Here is a 22421-nt window from a genome sequence, read left to right on the forward strand (position 1 = left end):
TTACCTCACGCTCCTCAGAATTAGAGTGACATCCTGTTCAATATAAAACGTGAAACATGGCTAATAGAAAAATAGACATCCATTTTACAGACCATCTCCAGAACCAGCGGTGGTAAAATACACATTTATAATAGCGCTGTTGCACAGACAAAGTAAACATTCCTCAATTGCTACCATTTAATGGAAAATACATTAATCTCATGAGCTTGAAACATCTTTTAGGAAAACAGACATTCCAACCAAGGTTACAACACACTCTGATGGGAGATGTGCCAAGGTACAGGAAGCTGTGGTAGGGTCCCTGAGAGTGACAGCTTACTTACATTAAATAAGCAGGCGAGAATTCACTGTTAAATTATAACAGCCTATCTGAAGTGTCTCAGTCTGGATATGGAAGATTTGACGCTTTAAGTCAGCCAACCAGTGTTTCAGAGGTAGGGAAGGAAGAGTTTCTTGGTGAGGATGTGCTTGAGCTTGTTTTGAGTCTCCTGTCATCTGCTGACCTCAAGATTCACACACGTCAGCTTCTGACAGAACAGACTGGATGAGCTACAGATGACACTGGAGGAGTGTCAATATGTGCATTACCTCTACGCTGCCGGACAGTGTGGGCCAGCTGTGTGTCACACTGCTCCAGTGGCCTCTGAAACTCGTCCAGTCTGTCCTCTGTCAGAAGCCCCTGCCTCTCCATCTCACACAGCACCTCCAGGGCTGACGGGAGAGAGAAAAAGAGAGGGAGATAATGTATTTGTGTGTGTGTGCGCATGCTTGTGGGAGTGTGTGATATACTTCTTACAGTGAAAAGATCCAGTCGTTCTCTGAGCAGTTTGTCGCTCAGCAGAAACTTAATCTTAGTGACATTCTCTTGAGTTACATCTTCTGAGACCCTATACAGCATCATCTCTCTCACTCTCTCTCTCGCAATTGAATTGAATTGAATTGAGAGAGAGAGAGAGAGTGAAAGAAAGAAAGATGTAAAGCAACCAGGGAATTACCAGAATGACCAGCTATTCAGTGTTGCCTCTCTATGTGGGCCATTGTTGTGGCACACATACACACACAGCTCTGTGCTCACCTGTACTGTGAGAGTGCGGGGCTTGCATCAGTCTGAGTGTGGTCCATTCACTCCGGCTACCGGCTACCGTCTCCAGGAGGCGGAGCAGGTCTAGTCGACCAATGATATCGAGGAGCTGGTACAGGAAGTAGTGGTCCTCCAATAGGCTATATCGTAAAAATTCATGAAAACAATATGTGCTTTTTGGTGTTCATTTAAGGTTAGGGTTAGGTGTAATGTTAGCAGTGTGGTTAAGGTTAGGGTTAGGTTTTAAGAAGATAAATTGTAGATGTGTTAACTAGTGGCGACCGCCTTTCTTATGCAGCCTCAGAAACAAGACATGCCCATCCTGCACCTGAAGCCAGACCATTAAGGATTAGACGAGCTGCTTCAGATTCTCTACCCTTCTCCATGATGAGTGCACTTGCTCATTCCCCCTCACTATTATAAAAGGAATGGACTGATATGCAAATATGTCCCCTTTTGTGCTTTACATCTCCAGCAGAATAATACAATTCTGAGTGCATGATATTAATTTTCACTGGCATATAGTACATTCTATGGATGGTATTCAGTGGTGGAAAAAGTACCCAATTGTCATACTTGAGTAAAAGTACAGATACATTAATAGAAGATGAATCAAGTAAAAGTCAACCAGTAAAGTACTACTTGAGTAAAAGTCTAAAAGTATTTCGTTTTAAATATACTTAAGTATCAAAAGTACATTTAATTGCTAAAATGTACTTAAGTATCAAAAGTAAAAGTATACTGCTCAAAAGAATAAAGGGAACACTTAAACAACACATCCTAGATCTGAATGAAAGAAATAATCTTATTAAATACTTTTTTCTTTACATAGTTGAATGTGCTGACAACAAAATCACACAAAAATAATCAATGGAAATCCAATTTATCAACCCATGGAGGTCTGGATTTGGAGTCGCACTCAAAATTAAAGTGGAAAACCACACTACAGGCTGATCCAACTTTGATGTTCTCAGCCAGAGAACACCAAGTGTAACGGTTGTCGTCGGGAATAGAGGACCAAAACGCAGCAGGAATGTGGATGCTCATCTTGTTATTTATTTTAAATAATGAGAACACCAAAATAACAAACAAAGAACTCACGAACAACAAAACAGTCTTGTCATGTACACTCAGCAAAACAAGAAACAATCTCCCACAACACTACACCAAACAATTACCCATATATTGGACTCTCAATCAGAGGCAACGAGAAAGCACCTGCCTCCAATTGAGAGTCCAACCCCCCATAAACCTACACATAGAAATACCACAAACCAGAAAGAACATAGAAATACAAAACATAGAACATAGACCAAAACCCGGAAATAATAAATCAAACACCCTACTACATAAATCACCACCCCGAACCACATAAACAAAATACCCTCTGCCACGTCCTGACCAAACTACAATAACAAATAACCCTTATACTGGTCAGGACGTGACACCAAGATTGGCAAATTCACCACTGGCGCCCTGTGCTTTTCACAGATGAAAGCAGGTTCACACAGAGCACGTGACAGACATGACAGAGTCTGGAGACGCCGTGGAGAACGTTCTGCTGCCTGCAACATCCTCCAGCATGACCGGTTTGGTGGTGGGTCAGTCATGGTGTGGGGTGGCATTTCTTTGGGGGACCGCACAGCCCTCCATGTGCTCGCCAGAGGTAGCTTGACTGCCATTAGGTACCGAGATGAGATCCTCAGACCCCTTGTGAGACCATATGCTGGTGCGGTTGGCCCTGGGTTCCTCCTAATGCAAGACAATGCTAGACCTCATGTGGCTGGAGTGTGTCAGCAGTTCCTGCAAGAGGAAGGCATTGATGCTATGGACTGGCCCGCCCCGCCCGTTCCCCAGACCTGAATCCAATTGAGCACATCTGGGACATCATGTCTCGCTCCATCCACCAACGCCACGTTGCACCACAGACTGTCCAGGAGTTGTATTGTAAATGTATGTATTCACTACTGTAAGTTGCTCTGGATAAGAGCATCTGCTAAATGACTCAAATGTAAAAATGTAAATGAAATTGCCATTATTCCCAATCCCAGACTGTAGCCTACCCATCAACTCAAGATGGAACTTTGTATCCATTCACTAAATGTTATAGTATACTGCAAAATTCACCTGAGCTCCGTAGACTGGTCTTCCCTGGCTGGCTGTCTGACCCTGCAGGGACACCTGTCACCATCTGATCCTGCTAAGACATGATGAGTATAGTGTTGTGTACTGACTGTGCACCTTGACAGTGAAGCCTGTAGAGCTGATTATACTGAGTTAGTGTGAAAAGTAGGAAATTAGCTAGGGAAACTGACAGATCAATAATTTTACATTACTATACTGACTAATAAAAACTAACATTGCACCAAAAACACATCAGAATATCAATCTTCAATCGTTTGGCAGCTGGTTTCATCATTTGATTCAGGGCTAGTGTGATTGAGAAAAAATAATATCTAAAGTTTATGAGCTAGCTTGCTAACATTGACCAACTTTTGACTAGCTCTAGCTAATGATACATCATCAAAATACTTTTGTTTAAGCAGGAAAAAACTAAGGCTACAAAACATTTCCATACACACAACAGCTGTTTGACAGATAGTTAGAGGCTAGCTAGAGCTGTTCTGGCTGTGATAGCTACTAGTTAGCTAACTAGCTGCTGGTACAGTAGTTCATTCATTTCAGTCGAGAGGAGTTGAAACATTAGCTAATGTAACATGTCAGTTACCACTAGCTCAGCACTGGGAATACATACAGCAGTTACCTTGCCAGCTAGATCAGTCAACTAAAGAGTAGCCAGTTTCTGCTCTGCTTGCTTTTACAACTCTGAGAAAAAGCACAACACAGACAGCAGCTGTTTCTGTTCATCTCTCCTGTGCTGATCCTAAACGTCAGCCTTTCAGAAACTTTGCCTTCACACAGCCTGTCAGCACGCTCTGTAGCATCCATGCAGTTCTAAATCTTGCCGGTCCTAAATCCATCCTGCTGAAACCATAAAACTGCCTACCCGACGGCTCTGAGGTACCGCATGGTGTGCCGCGTTTTGTATTACAGTGCAATTATAAAACTGGGGGGGGGCAAATATGCAAATTTTTATGTGGGGTGTCCCCAGTGAAAGTTGCGCCCCTGTTGCTAATACCTAACCTATCATCCAATACTTTCATACATAAATTAATGTGTAGGGGGACGTTAGGATTGGATGCTATTAATCTCTTCATGTGGTCCCTGTCCCTCACCGTCTACAGGCGTTTCCTGTTGAGCGCGTCTCTGAACAGGAAGCACAGAATAGCCAACTCAGAAGAGTCCAGCTCCTCATCAATACGGGACAGTAGGCGTAGGTCCATCACACACACAGAGTCCCTCGACCAGACCGCACTGCAACTACCACCTGCACAGGACTGTGAAAGAGGAGAGAAGAGGGAGAGAAAGGAGAGGCTTAGGGGAACATGTCAGGTATCAGGAGATAACTAACCAGGACGAAGAAGGCTTATAAAGAGCTATGAGAAGTGAGCAGCCTAGCCTCTATATAACAGGATGAGCAACTCACAGTCAACAGATATAAGTGACTGGAGGCACTGAGTTGTTAATTCAGCAGACTGCGCGCTTATCCAGAGCGACTAACAGTTAGCTATCTTAAGATGAATGCATTAAGTGAGACAACACATATCACCGTCGTAAAAAGTACATTTTTCCTCAATAAAGCATGTATTGTCAGTCATTGCTAGTAGGAAAAGGCATGTCTCTTTTTCATCATTAACATTATGTCATGTGGGGAGTTTATCATGTCTGTCTGGAGCCTTTCTTGAGTGACACAGAGAAGCAAAGTAGCAATATTTCTTGATGTAGGAAGCACCAAATTCTGCAAGGGAAGGGTACAAACTTGAAAAAGTAGGCCTACTGTACTTTTAGAGACATTGCAAATACTATGCAACACTGACGTAAAATTTGTTTTATACTGGATATTCAGTGGATATTCGGATTTCAATCTTCAATAGCTCTCCATGACAATGAAATTATATATTCTGAATCGAGGAAGGAAGGACAAAAATCCACACTTTTTTTATTTTAATTTTATTTTTTGAGGGGGTGGGGGCTTTCAATCTTCAGTAGCTCTTACACAAAACTTGCCATGACTATGAAAAGGATACATTCAGAATTAGGGGAGGATGTACAAAAATCAACAACAACAAATATTATATATATTTACATTTTTACTGTGGATTTTTTTGCCATCCTCCCTCAACTCATCATTTTTATAGTCATTGCACTTTTTGTAAGCGCTATTCAAGATTGAAAGTTAAAAAAAGTATAAACAATGAAATTTAAACCCCAAAAAATGTGTGGAATTTTGTCCATCATATCCCGAATCAGAATATTTAATTTTCATAGTCATTGCAAGAGCTACTGAAGATTGAAATCTAAAATATTTTATTAAAAAAAAAATTTAAAAAGTGGATTTTTCTCCATCTACCCCTGATTCAGAATATGCCATCTTTATAGTCATGGCATGCTTGATTCAATAGCTATTCATGAGAGAAAATCGAATGTCCACTGAATATCTAAAATAAAACACATTTTACCTCGGTCTATACAGCATGATGAGGATAGTCAACTTCTTATTCAACAGTAATACAGCTTTTAACTGTTGTCATGGGCAAGAACTTCGAAAACTTTAAAAAGCAGACAAATCTCACAGTTTTTTCCCTCTTTTTCTACTACTGAACCCATGTAGTCAATAGATGAGACACCACTGAAAGAACAGTAGACAACTTTATTAAGCAAACCAAAGTCAATACATTCACACAAATGTCACGACCACCGAGGTATAGGTCACGACAGTCAAAGACTACCAGGCTTTGCATCTTCCTCTCTGATAAAGCTACCCAAAATTGATACTGGCTGTCAATTGTCCGCTAGTTAGCAGGAGAGGGCTGTAGAAAGCATGAAGAGCTTTGCACATACCCAAACCGACCACTTTTACACAGCAAGGATGGCGGCGCCCTGTAGGAAGGTTGTGAGTTCTGTGATTGTGAAAGGTACTGTATGTTTACTCTGAACTGGTACAAGTAAGTAAGCATTTCACTGTAAGGTCCACACCTGTTATATTCGGCGCATGTGACAAATAACATTTGATTTGATTTGAACTGTCTTTATTTCAATATAACACATAGAGGGTGACAGCAGTTTTTGTGGCACTTATCATGTAATGGGTGTTCCTCTCCTTGTCTGCTGTTCTTCATCTGGTGCACAAGTCTGAAAACACAGGTCAGGTGAAAACAATATGATGGCTAGTAATTGCCTTGACCTGACATATACTCTCACTGTTTCAAGTTTGTGTCAGATCCCAGGCCAGTCACTATGAACACAGCGGTGCCCGGTCAAGTTACAGGCTCTGTCGCTGAGGTGTGTTCCTCTCTGGTGTCTCACCCAACTCTACTGGCCACTGATCAGCAGAAAGTGACTGACATGCAGAAAGATCAGAAGAAAGCGACAGAGGAAGAGGATGACCGACCAGAGTACATCCCCACGAGAAAGGCCAAGAACCCCATGATAAATATCGCATATACCTGGTGAGAACCTCCCTCCCCTCTGTGTACACTGGTTGAATCAACATTGTTTCCACATCATTTCAATGAAACTATGTTGAACCAACGTGGAATAGAACTTGAATTGTAGACTGCCCAGTGGGTCTGTTCTCTAACATGGTTAATATTCAGATTTCGGTTGTAAAGAAACGGCTGACAATTTGATGTTGTGTTCAGTTGAATAACCTTGGTAAGTTCCCATTCTTTCTCACTTTCCCCTCTTTCTCTCTGCATGATGATAGGTCTCATTGCAGGTATAATAGGGTTCATCCTGATGAAGAGAGAGGTGGATAAGAACCATCTGAGGACTCATCAGCAGATGAACAGATCCAACGAGGGAGAGTACGAGGACAGTCGCTACCGCAACAACAGACTGGACTGATACCAACTGAATTGAGAAATTGAGTGAGCTTGAGAAACTGAGTGAATGTGTGTCTGTAGCATGTGTGTGTGTATGCACTGCCTCTGCTGGACTGAAAGAGACTAACTGATCAAATGAAAACAATTAGTGTGAGAGACACCGATACTTGATTCAGTAATTATGTTCGCAACCACAAGAGTTTATTTTAATCAACTCTCCTTATTCCATGATGAGCACACGCTCAGCTTCAAGAAGTGATACCTGGCTGGATCAGTATAGGGCCCAGTCTTTCCTGACCAGACTGATGTCATGGCTTGCTACAGTATTTCACTGCTTCATTCAACAGATACCGTCTATCCAGATTTTCCGGACTTGTCTGTGGTTTTACCATCTTATGTGTTGATGAAATAGCTTGACTATCTCTTTAAAAGGCCAAAGTAGAATTATAGAGACATACCATTATGTTCTAATTCTATGTGTAGAATGCCCCAGTTAAAATATGCCCCACATGATGTGTATGTTCTGTATATAAAAAAATAGTTGCGTCATCCTGGATATTTATCTTATCAAATGTGATTTGCACACAGATTCAATTACACACGTGACAATAAAATATTTTATTTGATATGAAAATCAATAATGTGTCCATATTTTTCTCATTAGGAAGCTCGTATAGACTTTGGCAAACTGTCCTCCAAGCTAGCACCAAACATTCCATGGCAACCACATTCTAATTAGTAATCTCAGTGGAATGTAATGATTGTAATCGTTACTGTCTGGGCAGCAAGTTGGCGCAAAAGGTTTCAGAGACATACATCTCAAAACGAGTCTAGAGATGCCCCTAAGCTCAGTTATAGAATTAGTTCACCACACCCAGTTCCAACATCAACCACTATAAAATTGACCTTAGATCAGTACTTAGGGGCAGTCTACCTGCACTTCCCTCAGTACTCAACTCAAGGGTGTCAGCTAAGTACACCCTTTGAGGCGTGTTCCCTTTTGATTTAGCTCAACGATCAATAATTTAATCTCAATATAAAGTGGCTTCCTTTCTTCTCATCATGTAGAGAAGAACATCAGATGTTAATGCTTTGATGTGTACATTTTGGACTGTTCTCAGCATAGAGCCACACAGTGAAGGTTCCAATCGTTTTTCCACCATTCATTTTTCCCATAGGGGATTTTAGAATCCATACGGGTTGTGTTTCGTATAGGCTTACCATGGTGCGATGTTTCAATAACTATGTAAATCTCTCTCGGACAAGGTGACTTTTATCAATATATTCGTCTCTATTTACTTAGATTTGAAAATTCTAATTTGCATCAAAGTAGACCATGCAAAACTACAAATCGCTGTAAGTTCCTGCACATCATCTCTAGCTGACACCTTTGCTAACAGGTATTGTGTCAATTGAAAAAAGTTCACAGAATTGTCCATTTAAAGAAATGTAGCCAATTTATTCACTACTACATTTAACTAACATTAGATAGTTAATCCAGAGATTCTTACCTTTGCCTCGAATTTGGCAGTCTCATCCAGATCATCATGGCATTTGTAGTTCTTTATGATAGCCACATTAGCAGCTAATTATCATTTTATTTTGGAGGGGTAAATACAGGTGAATATATTGACAAAAGTCACCTTGTCCTAAAGAGATTTACACAGTTATCAAAATGTCATGCCAGGGTAAGCCTACACGAAACACAGCCCTTAAGTATTTAAGTGTTTCTAAAATCCTGTGGAAAAAATGAACAGTGGAAAAATTATTGGAACCATTTCCTTGTTTGACCGCTGGGTTTTATGGGTATTATGACTCATACTGTGGTACTCTATAGCCACGGAAAGTAGGGGTGCTGCACCCCCTGAAGAATCTGAATGTAACAATAGAAATTCTCACAAAAGTAGTGCACTGTGCCTTTACTAGTCCTGTATTAGCCGATATAGCCGGTCTGTAGCGCCACTACCCACTCGTCAGTGGAAAAAGCACAGCTCCCCGACCCCCAAACAGCTTCCTGCGGCTATGGTTCTCAGTGTTCTACTCTAATATTTGGAGTTGGCAGCAGTTTGCCAAGTGATCAATTGGAATGTTCTGTTCTGAGGGTTCTAAACACACATTTGAGCCTGGTATGTTCAAACCAGTACATAACAATAAAGCTAACAGAATATCACAATACTATATTAGGTATACTCCTATATGTGTGTACATAACAATAATGCTAACAAAATATCACAATACTATATTAGGTATACTCCTATATGTGTTAACAAGTACATCAGAAACAGACATCGCATTTACATAAAAGCATATCTTAAAGATGGCATCACTATGGCTGCGTTTAGACAGGCAGCCAATTCTGATCTTTTTCAGAGCTGATCTGATTGGTCAAAAGACTAATTAGTGAAAAAAATATTAGAATTGGGCTGCCTGTCTAGACGCAGCCTAAGGTGACACTCATTACCAAAAAGTGCATAAAAATCAAGCCAATCAGCACTGAGCTTTCGCTCATGATTACCCAATTACAAATGTTACGATCATAGAAAAGCATCAGACAGAGTAAAAAATAATATATATTCCTTCCTCTCTGTGTCTCAGAGGAATACTGATATTGGGGGGTGTATTTATTAGTGCAAACCGTAGTTAAATGTTTCACATTGGAAGTGAACAATTTCAGGAATATCCCTCCCCGTTTGGTTCCTGTTGTTTTTGTTTGCCTCCTAGTGAATACACCTCAGGGTTGCCTTCAGCAGGCACAAACCTATTGGACAAGTTCAGAAAGTATCTTACTGCTCCCAGCTCATAACACACATTTTTACTTTATAAACAAAAAATATCAACAAAAAAAATAAAAATCTTCCTATAAAGATAGTTGGATTAAAGTTACAGCTTTGTATTCGGTGTCTATCTGTGGTGGAAAAAGTACCAAGTTGTCATACTTTGGTAAAAGTCAAGATCCTGTACCTTAATAGCAAATGACTCAAGTGAAAGTCACCCAGTAAAATACTACTTGATTAAAAGTGTAAAAGTGTCTGGTTTAAAATATACTTAACTATCCATAGGGGCTCCCGAGTGGTGCAGCGGTCTAAGGCACTGCATCTCAATGTAAGAGATGTCACTACAGTCCCTGGTTCAAATCCAGGCTGTATCACATCCAGCTGTGATTGGGAGTCCCATAGGGTGGCGCACAGCTGGCCAGGTAGGCTGTCATTGTAAATAATAATTTGTTGTTAATTGACTTGCCTAGTTAAATATAGGTATAGTAAATGCTATGAGTCATTTAAAATTCCTTATATTAAGCAGCACTATTTTCTAGTTTTTTATTTACGGATAGCCACGGGCACACTCAATCATTTACAAACGAAGCATTTGTGTTTAGTGAATCCGCCATATCAGAGGTAGTAGGGATGACCACGTGTTCTCTTTATAAGTGTGTGAATTGGAATAATTTTCTGTCCTGCTAAGCATTCGAAATGTAACAAGTACTCTTAGGTGTCAGGGAAAATGTACGGGAGTAAAACGTATATTTTCTTTAGGAGTGTAGTGGAATAAAAGTGAATGTTGTCAAAAATAGAAATAGTAACGTACAGATACCCAAAAAACTACTTAGGTAGTACTTCAAAGTATTTTTACTTAGTTACTTTACACCACTGGTGTCTATACTGATATATTACTACATGTCTTCGCAAGCAGATGCATTTTAGCAGAAGAGTAGACTTCATGAAAATTGCTAAATATGTGTGTTAGCGAAGTCAAATCCATAGAATTAGAATTAGTAGAAGGAACGTTCCCATTCAAAACAACATTCTATGGTAGGTACACCAGCATTTCCATTCTACTCATTCTAATTCTATAGTGAGTGCAGTTGCACTGGTGAGCTGAGTCTGCCTGTCTCAGGGGGGGAGGGGATGAGAAGGAAAGTTGTTTCCGGGGATTCATCTGTTGGCTGCACCAATAAGCTGCAGCAGGCACATGAAGATCTGGACGATGTCGATGTAGATGGAGAGCGCTGCGAACACATACTCCTCTGGACTGATAGAGTTCTTCCCCTTGCCGAGCAACAGCTGTGTGTGGTACGCCAGAAACTATACACAGAAATACACCAGCAAGATATCAGAAAATATATGAGCAATATATCAGTAATGTACCAGCAATAAGTCAATGCAGACAAGAAAACAGTACATAGATAACACTAGCAACACAACTACAAAATGTGTCAAAATACCATCACTACAAAGCACAATATATTATACATATATGTTATAGGAAGAAACACATTTATACAGTTAAAGTGGTTCTGTCTGTACTACATCTACTTGTGTATTGTACTCACCAGTGTGTAGACTATTGCTCCAATGGCCGCATACACCATGTGAAGCCAAGGAATCTGGCCAGGAGGAGACAACGCCATTAGAAAACACTGAACCATTACTGTAATACAATAGACATGGAAAACAAACATGACTAGGCATGGCTAAAGGTGTGTGTGTGTGTGTGTGTGTGTGTGTGTGTGTGGTTAGTGATGCGTGGGTTATATCCGAGGGGCGGACGGGTTTAGGGTAATTAAATATTATGTGGATGAAGGGCAAGGGGGGTGGCAGGCGGATTGAATAAAGACAAAACAATAAATCATGGATTTTTTTTAAAGGTATCATTCTTGTGCAATTTATATCTATAGGCTACATTAAGGCCTTTCTTTCATTATTTTAGGCTATCTGGCATTAGTGCAAAAGCCTAAGCTTTAGGGTCCAAATGTATGTGCCTACACGCTAATCACCAAACGCTTTTGGGAACGGGCAGAAAAAGTTAATGTCAATCCACGGAGGCAAAAAGTACAACGTGAGTTTAATTCAATAAGAGAAAAGCTGCGAAAGGACAGCAGAAAATAAAGAAAAGGTAGGGCCAGAAAAGTCATATTTGTAATATTTGGGAAAGATTTGGTGAAGTAATTTTGCCACTTCACCAAATATTTCCCAAACATTACTTTTCCATGTTATTTGTGATGATTCTGAGGCACTACACAAATCACAAAACAGGGACTTCAAATAGGCCTATGGCATGTCAAGGGAACTGTAGCCTACTGTTGAGATGGGTTAAATGGAAACTGAAATCTGGACACTGACTGTAGGTCTATAACCTCTCACAGTCTTGCAGTAAAATTACACTAGCCAGATCTCCATTGAAAAAGAGACTCTGGGTCTCAATGGGCTTTTCCTGGTTAAATAAAGGTCAAATAAAAAAAACTGTAGGCAACATTTTGACTTGGGAACAGGAGGAGAAATATGATGCATTTATTTCAGCATCTTGAGAGAATGTGAACACTCAGATACCATCTGTAGAGGTGCTGTCTTTATCAACATCATAAAAGCTGATAGTATTTCAAACACACAAAATATGCATCCAAGCCAAACATGTTGGTTAGTTTTCACAGCTTTCTATTTCCTTACATCGGTCAAACTGAAATTTTGCACAGAAAATCATTTTGTTACAGCATTTTTCCCCGGTTCCTAAACGTCTTTGCTCTGTGAAAGAAGATAACAGAAAACTTTACCTATGTCAACTACATTGAAGCATTCATTCGATCGATTTATAACATTCTGTTGAGCAATGGTTTATTTAGTCTTCTAGGGCAACATATAATGACAGAAGAGAAGCTGCATGTATCAAATTATAGACAAGTTGACTAACAAATAGCCTTCCAAAATGTTTTAAATTATAAGCAGAAACATATCGAAAATCAGGCAAAAAAATGATCCTTTACCCCCGTCAAAAAATCGTTCTGCAGTCTTTGACTCTAGCCTATAGAGCATTTTCTATATTTTGGGGCGGCAGGTAGTCTAGAGGTTAGAGTGTTGGACCAGCAACCGAAAGGTTGGTGGATAGAATCCCCGAGCTAATAAGGTACAAATGTGTCGTCCTGCCCCTGAACAAGGCAGTTTACCCACTGTTCCTAGGCCATCATTGTAAATAAGAATTTGTTCATAACTGACTTGCCTGGTTAAATAAAGAAAAAATATTTGCGGTGTGGGCCCCAGATTTTAACTTCATCACATATAGTCTGGAGGTTGTGGGTGGGTTATTAGCAATTGCGGGCGGGTCCGGGTGAACAAACAGCTTACCCGCGTACCACTAGCGTGAGTGTTCATGTATGGGTGCGTGCGTGCGCAATATGCCAACTCACATATTTAAAGGAGAGTACAATGGCTGTGATGATGCCTGCCACCATGACAACAATCCCCAGGACACAGAATAGGCCTGTGCATGAGGTGAGGTCCACCTGAAGAGATACATTATGAAGTTTCAAACATTTGCTCACACACACACACACACACACACACACACACACACACACACACACACACACACACACACACACACACACGGTGTCTCTTACCTTGGTCTGGAAGCAGAAGACAGTGGTGATGATACACACAATGACGGTGATGCCCAGAGCCAGAAACACTGCCTTAGTATCATAGTAACTACAGAGCAGAGACAGACAGACATTACTACCACGCTCAGGGGTGTGTGTGTGTGTGTGTGTGTGTGTCTCTCTCACCTGGATATGGTGCCTGTCATGTAGGACATGGCCAGTGTCTGTAGAACACAGAATACACAGATCAATATAGACCACCGCAGGTCAGCACCAACCAATAAAGTCCATCATAGAGCAGTATGACAGACTAGCGTGGCCCAGTGCAGAGGTAAAAAAAAGGTCACGCCTGTGCAGTGACTTTCCCCACAGTCCTGTTAGACAGCTGAGAAGGGGAGAAATCACTCTATCACAGCCTCCTGGTTTCCACCAATCAGTGTGCCCGAATGGACATTTCGACTCTGACCCCTCCCACTCCAGGTCAGTGTTTTCAGTTGTAAGATGAAGACGCAAGTTGTGTTTAGGAAGACTGTGCGTGCATCCAAGTAGTGAGTTGTGGGGTTTATTGTCAGGAGGGTTAATGATACGTTATGATTATTGACTGCAAGCAATTACATTTAGGCCTAATTACATCTGTAGCTGTATAGTACTGCTACAGCTTATGTACAGTTTATTTCAGATACTCCACGTGCATGTCATTTATAAGTGCCTGTATTGGATTTAATGCATGAGTGTTGCGCAGTAGATGTTATTGTTTCAAGATGGTTAATTCCTATAGCCTGTATGCACACTTTACCGCTGCGCTTTCATAGTTCGCGCTACTGTTAAGCCATGGTGAGAGATTTTAGAAGTTTCAGAGATTATTGTCAGCGCTCCCGTACAAGCAGTAAGATGTGGTACCGGACACAGATCAGATCTCCACTAGTCCAGAGAGGACCATAAATCTTGCCTGTCTAAGTAATTAATTCTCTCTCGCTCTCCTGCAAGATGTTTAAACATACACTGCTGTTAATATGTGCTGTTATGTGAATATCCCTGTATAGATGCTATGCCATTCTTTCCTGTGTAGATATTCCTATTGCATAGCTGACAACATTTTATATTTAAGCAATAAGGCACGAGGGGGTGTGGTATATGGCCAATATACCACAGCTAAAGGCTGTTCTTAAGCACGACGCAACGAGGAGTGCCTGGATACATCTCTTAGCTGTGGTATATTGGCCATATACCAAACTCCAGAGGTGCCTTATTGCTATTATAAACTGGTTACCAATGTAATTAGAAGAGTAAAAATAAATGTTCTGTCATACGGCTTTCAGCATTCAGAGCTCGAACAACCCAGTTTATAACTGTTCTTACCTTTCAGGTAAATCACTGAAAAGTTTGTGTGTTCATACTATGTGTGTTGGTGACAAAGATAAATACAACTCTGCGTATGGACACATCTGCCTTGTTCTTGCTGGAACGCATGTAGTGGGTCAGAACCTTAATCAGCATTAAGTAGTAGCATTCACAGCCGACGGCTCTGACAAGCTCCAACTAGACATTTTTTCGACAGATCTGTACAGACTAGTAATAGTTACGTACAAAGATGGCCAGCAGGATGACATTCCATGGGAATTTCCTCCTAAAGACGGGAGTGGCCACATTAGGACAGCACTTCAATACAATAAAACATTGTTGTCAACTATATTGTCATCATTTTCCAAAGGAATCTTTAAGAAAGAGACTCGCCTGGGTCCTTTACAGCAGACCAGCACAATGTGAGTGACGAAATACACAGCGCTGCAAAGACATAGGTCAACACAGCTGTCAATCAAACAGGACATGCAAAACATAGGCCAGTATAGCTGTCAATCCAACAGTACTGTAAAACCATAGGTCAGTAATAAGGGATAGTACTTACAATGATGCCCAGTAGACAGCTGGGTTTGCGATCACAAACTTCTTGACAGATCCACTGCAAAGAAGAGAAACTCAGTTATACAAACACACATTTGTGCAGGAACACAAAACCACAGAAACACAGTCCTAGTAACACACACACACTCACACAAATGTGAAGACGGCCACGATTGCGACAGTGACGAGTAGCTGAGATGCCAGGATCATATACACCTAAGAGAAAAATGGAGAGAGAGTATATTATACACTTCTTGTGTGTTTGTGCGTGTGTGTGTGTGTGTTGTGTTCTCACCTTTCGTATGAAGGAGTGTCGCACTTTCAGACTGTCAAAGCTGCCTGCCGCAAACCCCTCTCCATCGCCTGTGACATCAGCAGAGACATCATTAGAGTCATATGTCAGTTCACATCAGAACACATGCCTGAAAATCAACTACTAAAGTAGAACCTATAGTATCAAGTATTTATTTTATCTGTGTGAAGGAGCTTATTCAGTAGTAACAGAACACTCAGAGTAAGCCCCAGACAGGTGAGAGAGGAGGGTTCAGGCTTACCGCTCAGTGCACTGCTAGGCATCGTAGGAGGGATTATAGGGGGCATGGGTGGCATCATAGGCTGGTTGTTGTACCCTGGACCCCCGGGGTAAGGCTGGCCTGGGTAGGGCCCAGCAGGGTACCCGGCAGGCTGGCCGGGGTATGGAGGTCCATGGGGACCAGGGGGGTAGAAGGACGAGGGCTGGCCTGATGGGGGACCTCCATTGGCAGGGAAGCCATAAGCAGGGGGAGGGGGGTAGTTACCACCTTGGGGGCCATAGAGGGGGGAATGAGAGTCATCGTAACCCAGGGGGAAGTCAGACCGAGACATACTGTCTGGGAGAGAGAGGATGAGAAAAGAGAGAGAGAGAGAGAGAGAGAGAGAGAGAGAGAGAGAGAGAGAGAGAGAGAGAGAGAGAGAGAGAGAGGGGAGGAGGGAGAGCGAGAAGTGGTTATGGCCCATTCTACCCAGAACTAAGACAGAAGTCTTAAGGCGTCAACATGCTTCCAGCCCGAAACAGTTCAGAACAGTATGTGAATATATTAGTTTCGATCTTTGGCAAGTTTTCTGGGGGCTGTTCGTGCACACACAAAAAATTCTCGTGGTCAGCCAAAGTTCGGAAGCCGAAGTCGACGCCCCTTCACGGCCGGATAAAAAACGTACCCGATTTAATCTGGTTATTACTCCTGCCCAGAAACTAGAATATGCATATAATTATTTGATTTGGATAGAAAACACCCTAAAGTTTCTAAAACTCTTTGAATGGTGTCTGTGAGTATAACAGAACTCATATGGCAGGCCAAAACCTGAGAAGATTCTATATGGGAAGTGCCCCGTCTGACCATTTCTTGGCCTTCTGTAGCCTCTTTATCGAAAATATAGGATCTCTGCTGTAATGTGACATTTTCTAAGGCTCCCATAGGCTCTCAGAAGGCGCCAAAACGTGGAATGATAACTCTGCAGTCCCTGGGCGAAAAACAGTAGGGGTTTTGGAAAGTGGTCGTTCTGAGAACAATGACACTGGTGCGCGCATGCATGTGACGACTCCATTTTTCTTCTTTCAGTGTTTGAACGGATACAACGTCTCCCGGTTGGAATATTATCGCTATTTTACGAGAAAAATCGTATAAAAATTGATTTTAAACAGCGTTTGACATGCTTCGAAGTACGGTAATGGAATATTTTTAATTCTTTTGTCACGATACGCGCCGGCGCGTCACCCTTCGGATAGTGTCTTGAACGCAAGAACAAAACGCAGCTATTTGGATATAACTATGGATTATTTGGAACCAAAACAACATTGGGTGTTGAAATAGAAGTCCTGGGAGTGCATTCTGACGAAGAACAGCAAAGGTAATCCAATTTCTCTTATAGTAAATCTGAGTTTGGTGAGTGCCAAACTTGGTGGGTGTCAAAATAGCTAGCCATGATGGCCGGGCTATCTACTCAGAATATTGCAAAAATGTGCTTTCACCGAAAAGCTATTTTAAAATCGGACACCGCGATTGCATAAAGGAGTTCTGTATCTATAATTCTTAAAATAATTGTTATGTTTTTTGTGAACGTTTATCGTGAGTAATTTAGTAAATTCACCGGAAGTTTTCGGTGGGTATGCTAGTTCTGAACAAAACATGCTAATGTGAAAAGCTGGTTTTTGATATAAATATGAACTTCATTGAACAAAACATGCATGTATTGTTTAACATAATGTCCTAGGATTGTCATCTGATGAAGATCAAAGGTTAGTGCTGCATTTAGCTGTGGTTTTGGTTTTTGTGACATTAAATGCTAGCTTGAAAAATGGGTGTGTGATTATTTCAGGCAGGGTACTCTCCTGACAATCTAATGTTTTGCTTTCGTTGTAAAGCCTTTTTGAAATCGGACAATGTGGTTAGATAAAGGAGAGTCTTGTCTTTAAAATGGTGTAAAATAGTCATATGTTTGAAAAAAATGGAAGTTTTTGCATTTTTGAGGCATTTGTAATTCGCGCCACGCTCTACCATTGGATATTGGTGAGGCGTTCCGCTAGCGGAACATCCAGATGTAAGATTAATATATGATGCCAAATGTGTTATTTCATAGTTTTGATGTCTTCACCATTATTCTACAATGTAGAAAATAGTCAAAATAAAGAAAAACCCTTGAATGCGTAGGTGTACAAACTGGACTGGTACTGTAATCTGTGGTTCACACACACTGCAGCACAACCACACCATACACACATGCTCCTGACAGACATTTCAATTTCTAATAACCACTATTATACACACACCACACATTATCACATACATTGAACACTACAGAGCTCAACGACAGAGAGAGAGTTTAGAGAGTAGAGTTTATATAGACAATTTAACTTGGAGTGATCATTATGGGAGTTCCCACAGTTAGGGATTAAGCCTCTAAACTGCCACAAACAGGGATAGTTTGGGTGTAGGCCTCCACTTTACAATATGCCATTACGTCACATCTCCAGCACTAAGCAACAGTGAAAAATATCAGCTGGACAAGAATGCTTCAACTGCTTACCGCCCATAAAACAGTCCCTGCGTGTGTGTTGGGTGTGTAGTGACACACAGGCTTATGACTAAACACTGTAACTTCTTCAGCCGTAACTCATGGCAGAGTTTGAAGTGAGAATGTGGTTGTGTAACATTAACTGGTTGGGTAGGTTTCTAATCCAAGTAGTATGCCCGATTCAAAACCGCTTTCGCCCACTGACCTACCAAAGTATCCATGTTTGGCCATAGCCAACACACACACACACGTGCTTAAATTAAGTCGCAGGCAAAAGGTAGAATGGCCAACTCCCCTCACTCAATTGTGGTTTAGACAACCGCCTCACAAGGTAACGTGTACAATAGGCCTATTCAGGTGTAACCCAAGGACTACCAACTTCAGCTCATATTCAATCCATATGCTTTTTTCTTTAAAACGATCACCGTGAGTGTATGGTGTGCCGGAAGTATAAAAATAGTTTGACTCACCACGCAATGAATCCAGGAAAAACAAGAACGCAAACAATGACAACAAGACAAAAAACGATTAAGGCGACCAGTCTTATAACACGGCTATAACCACCCAATCTCTAAACGACAGATTATCAAATTATGGAAGTTTGAAACTCTAATTCCGTCGAGTTTTGAAACTGTTAGCTTTCTCTCTCTCTCTCTCTCTCTCTCTCTCTCTCTCTTTCTCTTTCTGACCCCTCCTTGTTTCCTCCCGCAGCAGGCAGACAGATGTCAGCTCCAGCCGTAGAACATTTCCTGGAATTTTAGAAGAGTTGTTACTTGTTAGTGGGTGGAGTCAATGGAACTCATGGAGGTAAAATAAAGACTTAAGTGTGCAACCATGTAAAGTATGATTTGTACATGTAAAATATGAGTTGCACCTGTATAATCAGCTTTATAGTCGCACAAAATATTTTGTAAAATGTCATTTATTTTTTGAATAAATGCAACAACACTTGCAACCTCGTAACGTGATGTGTGAATAAATGCAACACTTGCAAACATGTAACTTGATATGTGAATAAATGAAATAAGATTTTCAAGCATGCAACTCTATTTAAAAATGAATGCAAATCCTTTACCATAGATAGAACAATGAGACAGATATTTCACTGGATGTATACATGTGATGCATCTGGTTGAATAGCAGTGGGAGAAGATGGAGCAAGATGGATTTTGTCAGAAATTCTGAAACATTTCTCATCAATGAAACATTTGATCTCAATACAGTTTTCTGTATCCAAATCTATAATCCGTTATGGACAGAATGGATTTCGTTTTGTAGACTTTACCCTTTGCCAACAATTCTAAAAATTGCATTGTTTACAAAATGTGCAAGGGCGAATTGAGTTATTGCAGACCCGCACTTCACATAGTAGGCGTTCCCTAACGGAAATATGCAAATAGATGCTAGAACGCGCCAATAGGCTCTCGCTAGCTGGTGCTTGGCTCTGCCCACTTCCTTGTTTGTTTTGCCCACTATGATTAATTTGCTCCCATTGGAAACGACAGGCTGTGGTCATAGCCGCTGGAAGTAGGGGTGCTGAGGGTGCTGCAGCACCCCCTGAAAAATCTGAATTTAAAAAAATGATAGATATATATATACATTGACTTTCCTAGTTAACAAGCTGAGATCTCGGCTCAAATTGGCTAACGATAGCTATCTTGCAAATAATGTTTGGAGGAAAACAGATTAGCCACCTGTAGAATCAAGACAAGAGAGGATGGGGAAGAAGATTTGATGTGCAGTTGCTTCATCTGGCTGATGCAATGCCCAAACGAGATGAGTGCTGACTGCTAATGTTACAGAGATAAAAAGATCAGATCTCTCAGATTCTATCTTGATGAGCTAGCTAGATGTCAATGATGAACTAATGCAGTGATATTCCTTTTATTGACTTGCTATATGAGCTGGTTTTTGTGAAAATGTCTGTATGATATAGCTAGCTAGTTGTTCTAGTGCCGCTCTGAAATTGCTCATCCATATATTTATATATTCTTATGCCCTTCCTTTACTTAGATTTCTGTGTATTAGGTATTTGTTGTGAAATTGTTAGATATTACTTGTTAGATATTGCTGCACTGTCGGAACTAGAAGCACAAGCATTTTGCTACACTTGCAATACCATCTGCTAAACACGTGTATGTGACCAATACATTTTGATTCGATTTGATTTAGTGTGCGTTAAATGTTACAGCCACAACATCATGACCATATAGTCATGCATCTGCAGACCACTGAGGAGGCCAGAAGCCTGCTTTGGGTGAGCTAGCTAGAACAACAATTAGCTAGCTATAATATCAGACATTTTCAGGATAATAATGGATAGAGCTAGCTATCTGTAGTAACATTATTATTTGAAACCACCACATGCACATCATCTGGATCTGTGTTACATTCCATTTTTAAAATTGATGACCTACAATTACGATTATCTTACCAACGGGACAATAAGAGTTGTAATATCTTGTGTTTCGTGGCTGAACGACGACACAAATAATATAGAGCTGGAGGGATATTCAATGCATTGGCAGAACAGAGAAGCTACTTCTGGTAAGACGAGGGGTGGGGGTGTGTGTCTTTTTGTCAATAACAGCTGGTGCGCGATGTCTAATATTAAAGAAATCTCGAGGTATTACTCGACTGAGGTAGAGTACCTTATGATAAGCTGTAGACCACACTATCTACCAAGAGAGTTCTCATCTATATTATTCGTAGCTGTCTATTTACAACCACAGGCCGACCTGGCACTGCACTCAACCAACTCTATAAGGCCATAAGCAAACAAGAAAATGCTCATCCAGAAGCGCCACTCCTAGTGTCCGGGGACTTTAATGCAGGCAAACTTAAATCAGTTTTACCACATTTTTACCAGCATGTCACATGTGCAACCGAGGAAAATAAACTCTAGACCACCTTTACTCCACACACAGAGATGCATACAAAGCTCTCCCTCGCCCTCCATTTGGCATATCTGACCATAATTCTGTCCTCCTGATTCCTGCATACAAGCAAAAATGAAAGCAGGAAGTACCAGTGACTCGCTCAATAGGGAAGTGGTCAGATGACGTGGATGCTACGCTACAGGACTGTTTTGCTAGCACAGACTGGAATATGTTCCGGGATTCATCCAATGGCATTGAGGAGTATACCACCTCAGTCATCGGCTTCATCAGAAAGTGCATCGACGACGCCGTCTCCACAGTAACTGTACGAACATATCCTAACCAGAAGCCATGGATTACAGGCAACATCCGCATCGAGCTAAAGGCTAGAGCTGCCGCTTTCAAGGAGCGGGACACAAATCCGGACGCCTATAAGTAATCCCGCTATGCCCTTAGACGAACCATCAAACAGGCAAAGCGTCAATACAGGATTAAGATTGAGTCCTACTCCACCGGCTCAGACGCTCATCGGATGTGGCAGGGCTTGAAAACTATTACGGACTACAAAGGGAAACCCAGACGTGGGCTGCCCAGTGTCGTGAGCTTACCAGATGAGCTAAATGCCTATTATGCGCGCTTCGAGGCAAGCAACACTGAAGCATGCACGAGAGTACCAGCTGTTCTGGATGACTGTGTGATAATGCTCTCGGTAGCCGATGTGAGTAAGACCTTTAAACAGGTCAACATTCACAAAGCCGCAGAGCCAGACAGATTACCAGTATGTGTACTCAAAGCATGCACGGACCAACTAGCAAGTGTCTTTTCTGACATTTTCAACCTCTGCCTGACCAAGTCTGTAATACCTACATGTTTCAAGCAGACCACCATAGACCCTTTTCCGAATGAAGCGAAGGTAACCTGCCTAAATGATTACCGCCCCGTGGCACTCACATCGGTAGCCATGAAGTGCTTTGAAAGGCTGGTGATGGCTCACATCAACAGCATCCTCCCGGATACACTAGATCCACTCCAACTCGCATACCGTCCCAACAGATCCACAGTTGACGCAATCTCAATTGCACTCCACACTTTCTCACCTGGACAAAAGGAACACCTATGTGAGGATGCTGTTCATTGACTACAGCTCAGCGTTCAACACCATAGTGCCCATGAAGCTCATCACTAAGCTAAGG

The 22421-nt window shown here is 41.4% G+C and overlaps 1 protein-coding gene across 3 annotated transcripts; it reads right to left on the reverse strand.

Moving 5' to 3' along the window:
- Positions 1 to 10634: 10634 nt before the first annotated feature.
- LOC106569471 (protein lifeguard 3) lies at positions 10635 to 19099 on the reverse strand. 3 transcript variants are annotated; one of them, XM_014140848.2, is made up of 12 exons: positions 18820 to 19099; positions 15853 to 16167; positions 15594 to 15661; positions 15450 to 15514; positions 15303 to 15356; positions 15131 to 15181; positions 14984 to 15023; positions 13583 to 13620; positions 13418 to 13505; positions 13205 to 13300; positions 11357 to 11410; positions 10635 to 11108 (listed from the first exon to the last, which is right to left on the reverse strand). In XM_014140848.2, the coding sequence occupies exons 2-12, from the start codon at positions 16160 to 16162 to the stop codon at positions 10959 to 10961; spliced, it is 1014 nt and encodes a 337-aa protein (XP_013996323.1). In that variant the 5' UTR covers positions 16163 to 16167; positions 18820 to 19099; the 3' UTR covers positions 10635 to 10958. The 3 variants fall into 3 exon arrangements, with proteins under 3 accessions (XP_013996323.1, XP_013996324.1, XP_013996325.1); XM_014140849.2 differs by having other exon boundaries at positions 15853 to 16163; positions 18820 to 19094; XM_014140850.2 differs by lacking the exon at positions 13205 to 13300.
- Positions 19100 to 22421: the final 3322 nt, after the last annotated feature.

This window comes from Salmo salar, chromosome ssa14 (genome assembly GCF_905237065.1).
Source record: "Salmo salar chromosome ssa14, Ssal_v3.1, whole genome shotgun sequence".
Classification (NCBI taxonomy): Eukaryota; Metazoa; Chordata; class Actinopteri; order Salmoniformes; family Salmonidae; genus Salmo; species Salmo salar.

Coding starts and splice junctions, on each gene's coding strand:
- LOC106569471 (XM_014140848.2), bottom strand. CDS start 16,162: ATGTCTCGGTCTGACTTCCCCCTGGGTTACGATGACTCTCATTCCCCC. Junction 15,662..15,852: donor GCCTAGCAGTGCACTGAGCG/GTAAGCCTGAAC, acceptor CTGATGTCACAG/GCGATGGAGAGGGGTTTGCG. Junction 13,506..13,582: donor ATGACAGGCACCATATCCAG/GTGAGAGAGACA, acceptor TCTGCTCTGTAG/TTACTATGATACTAAGGCAG.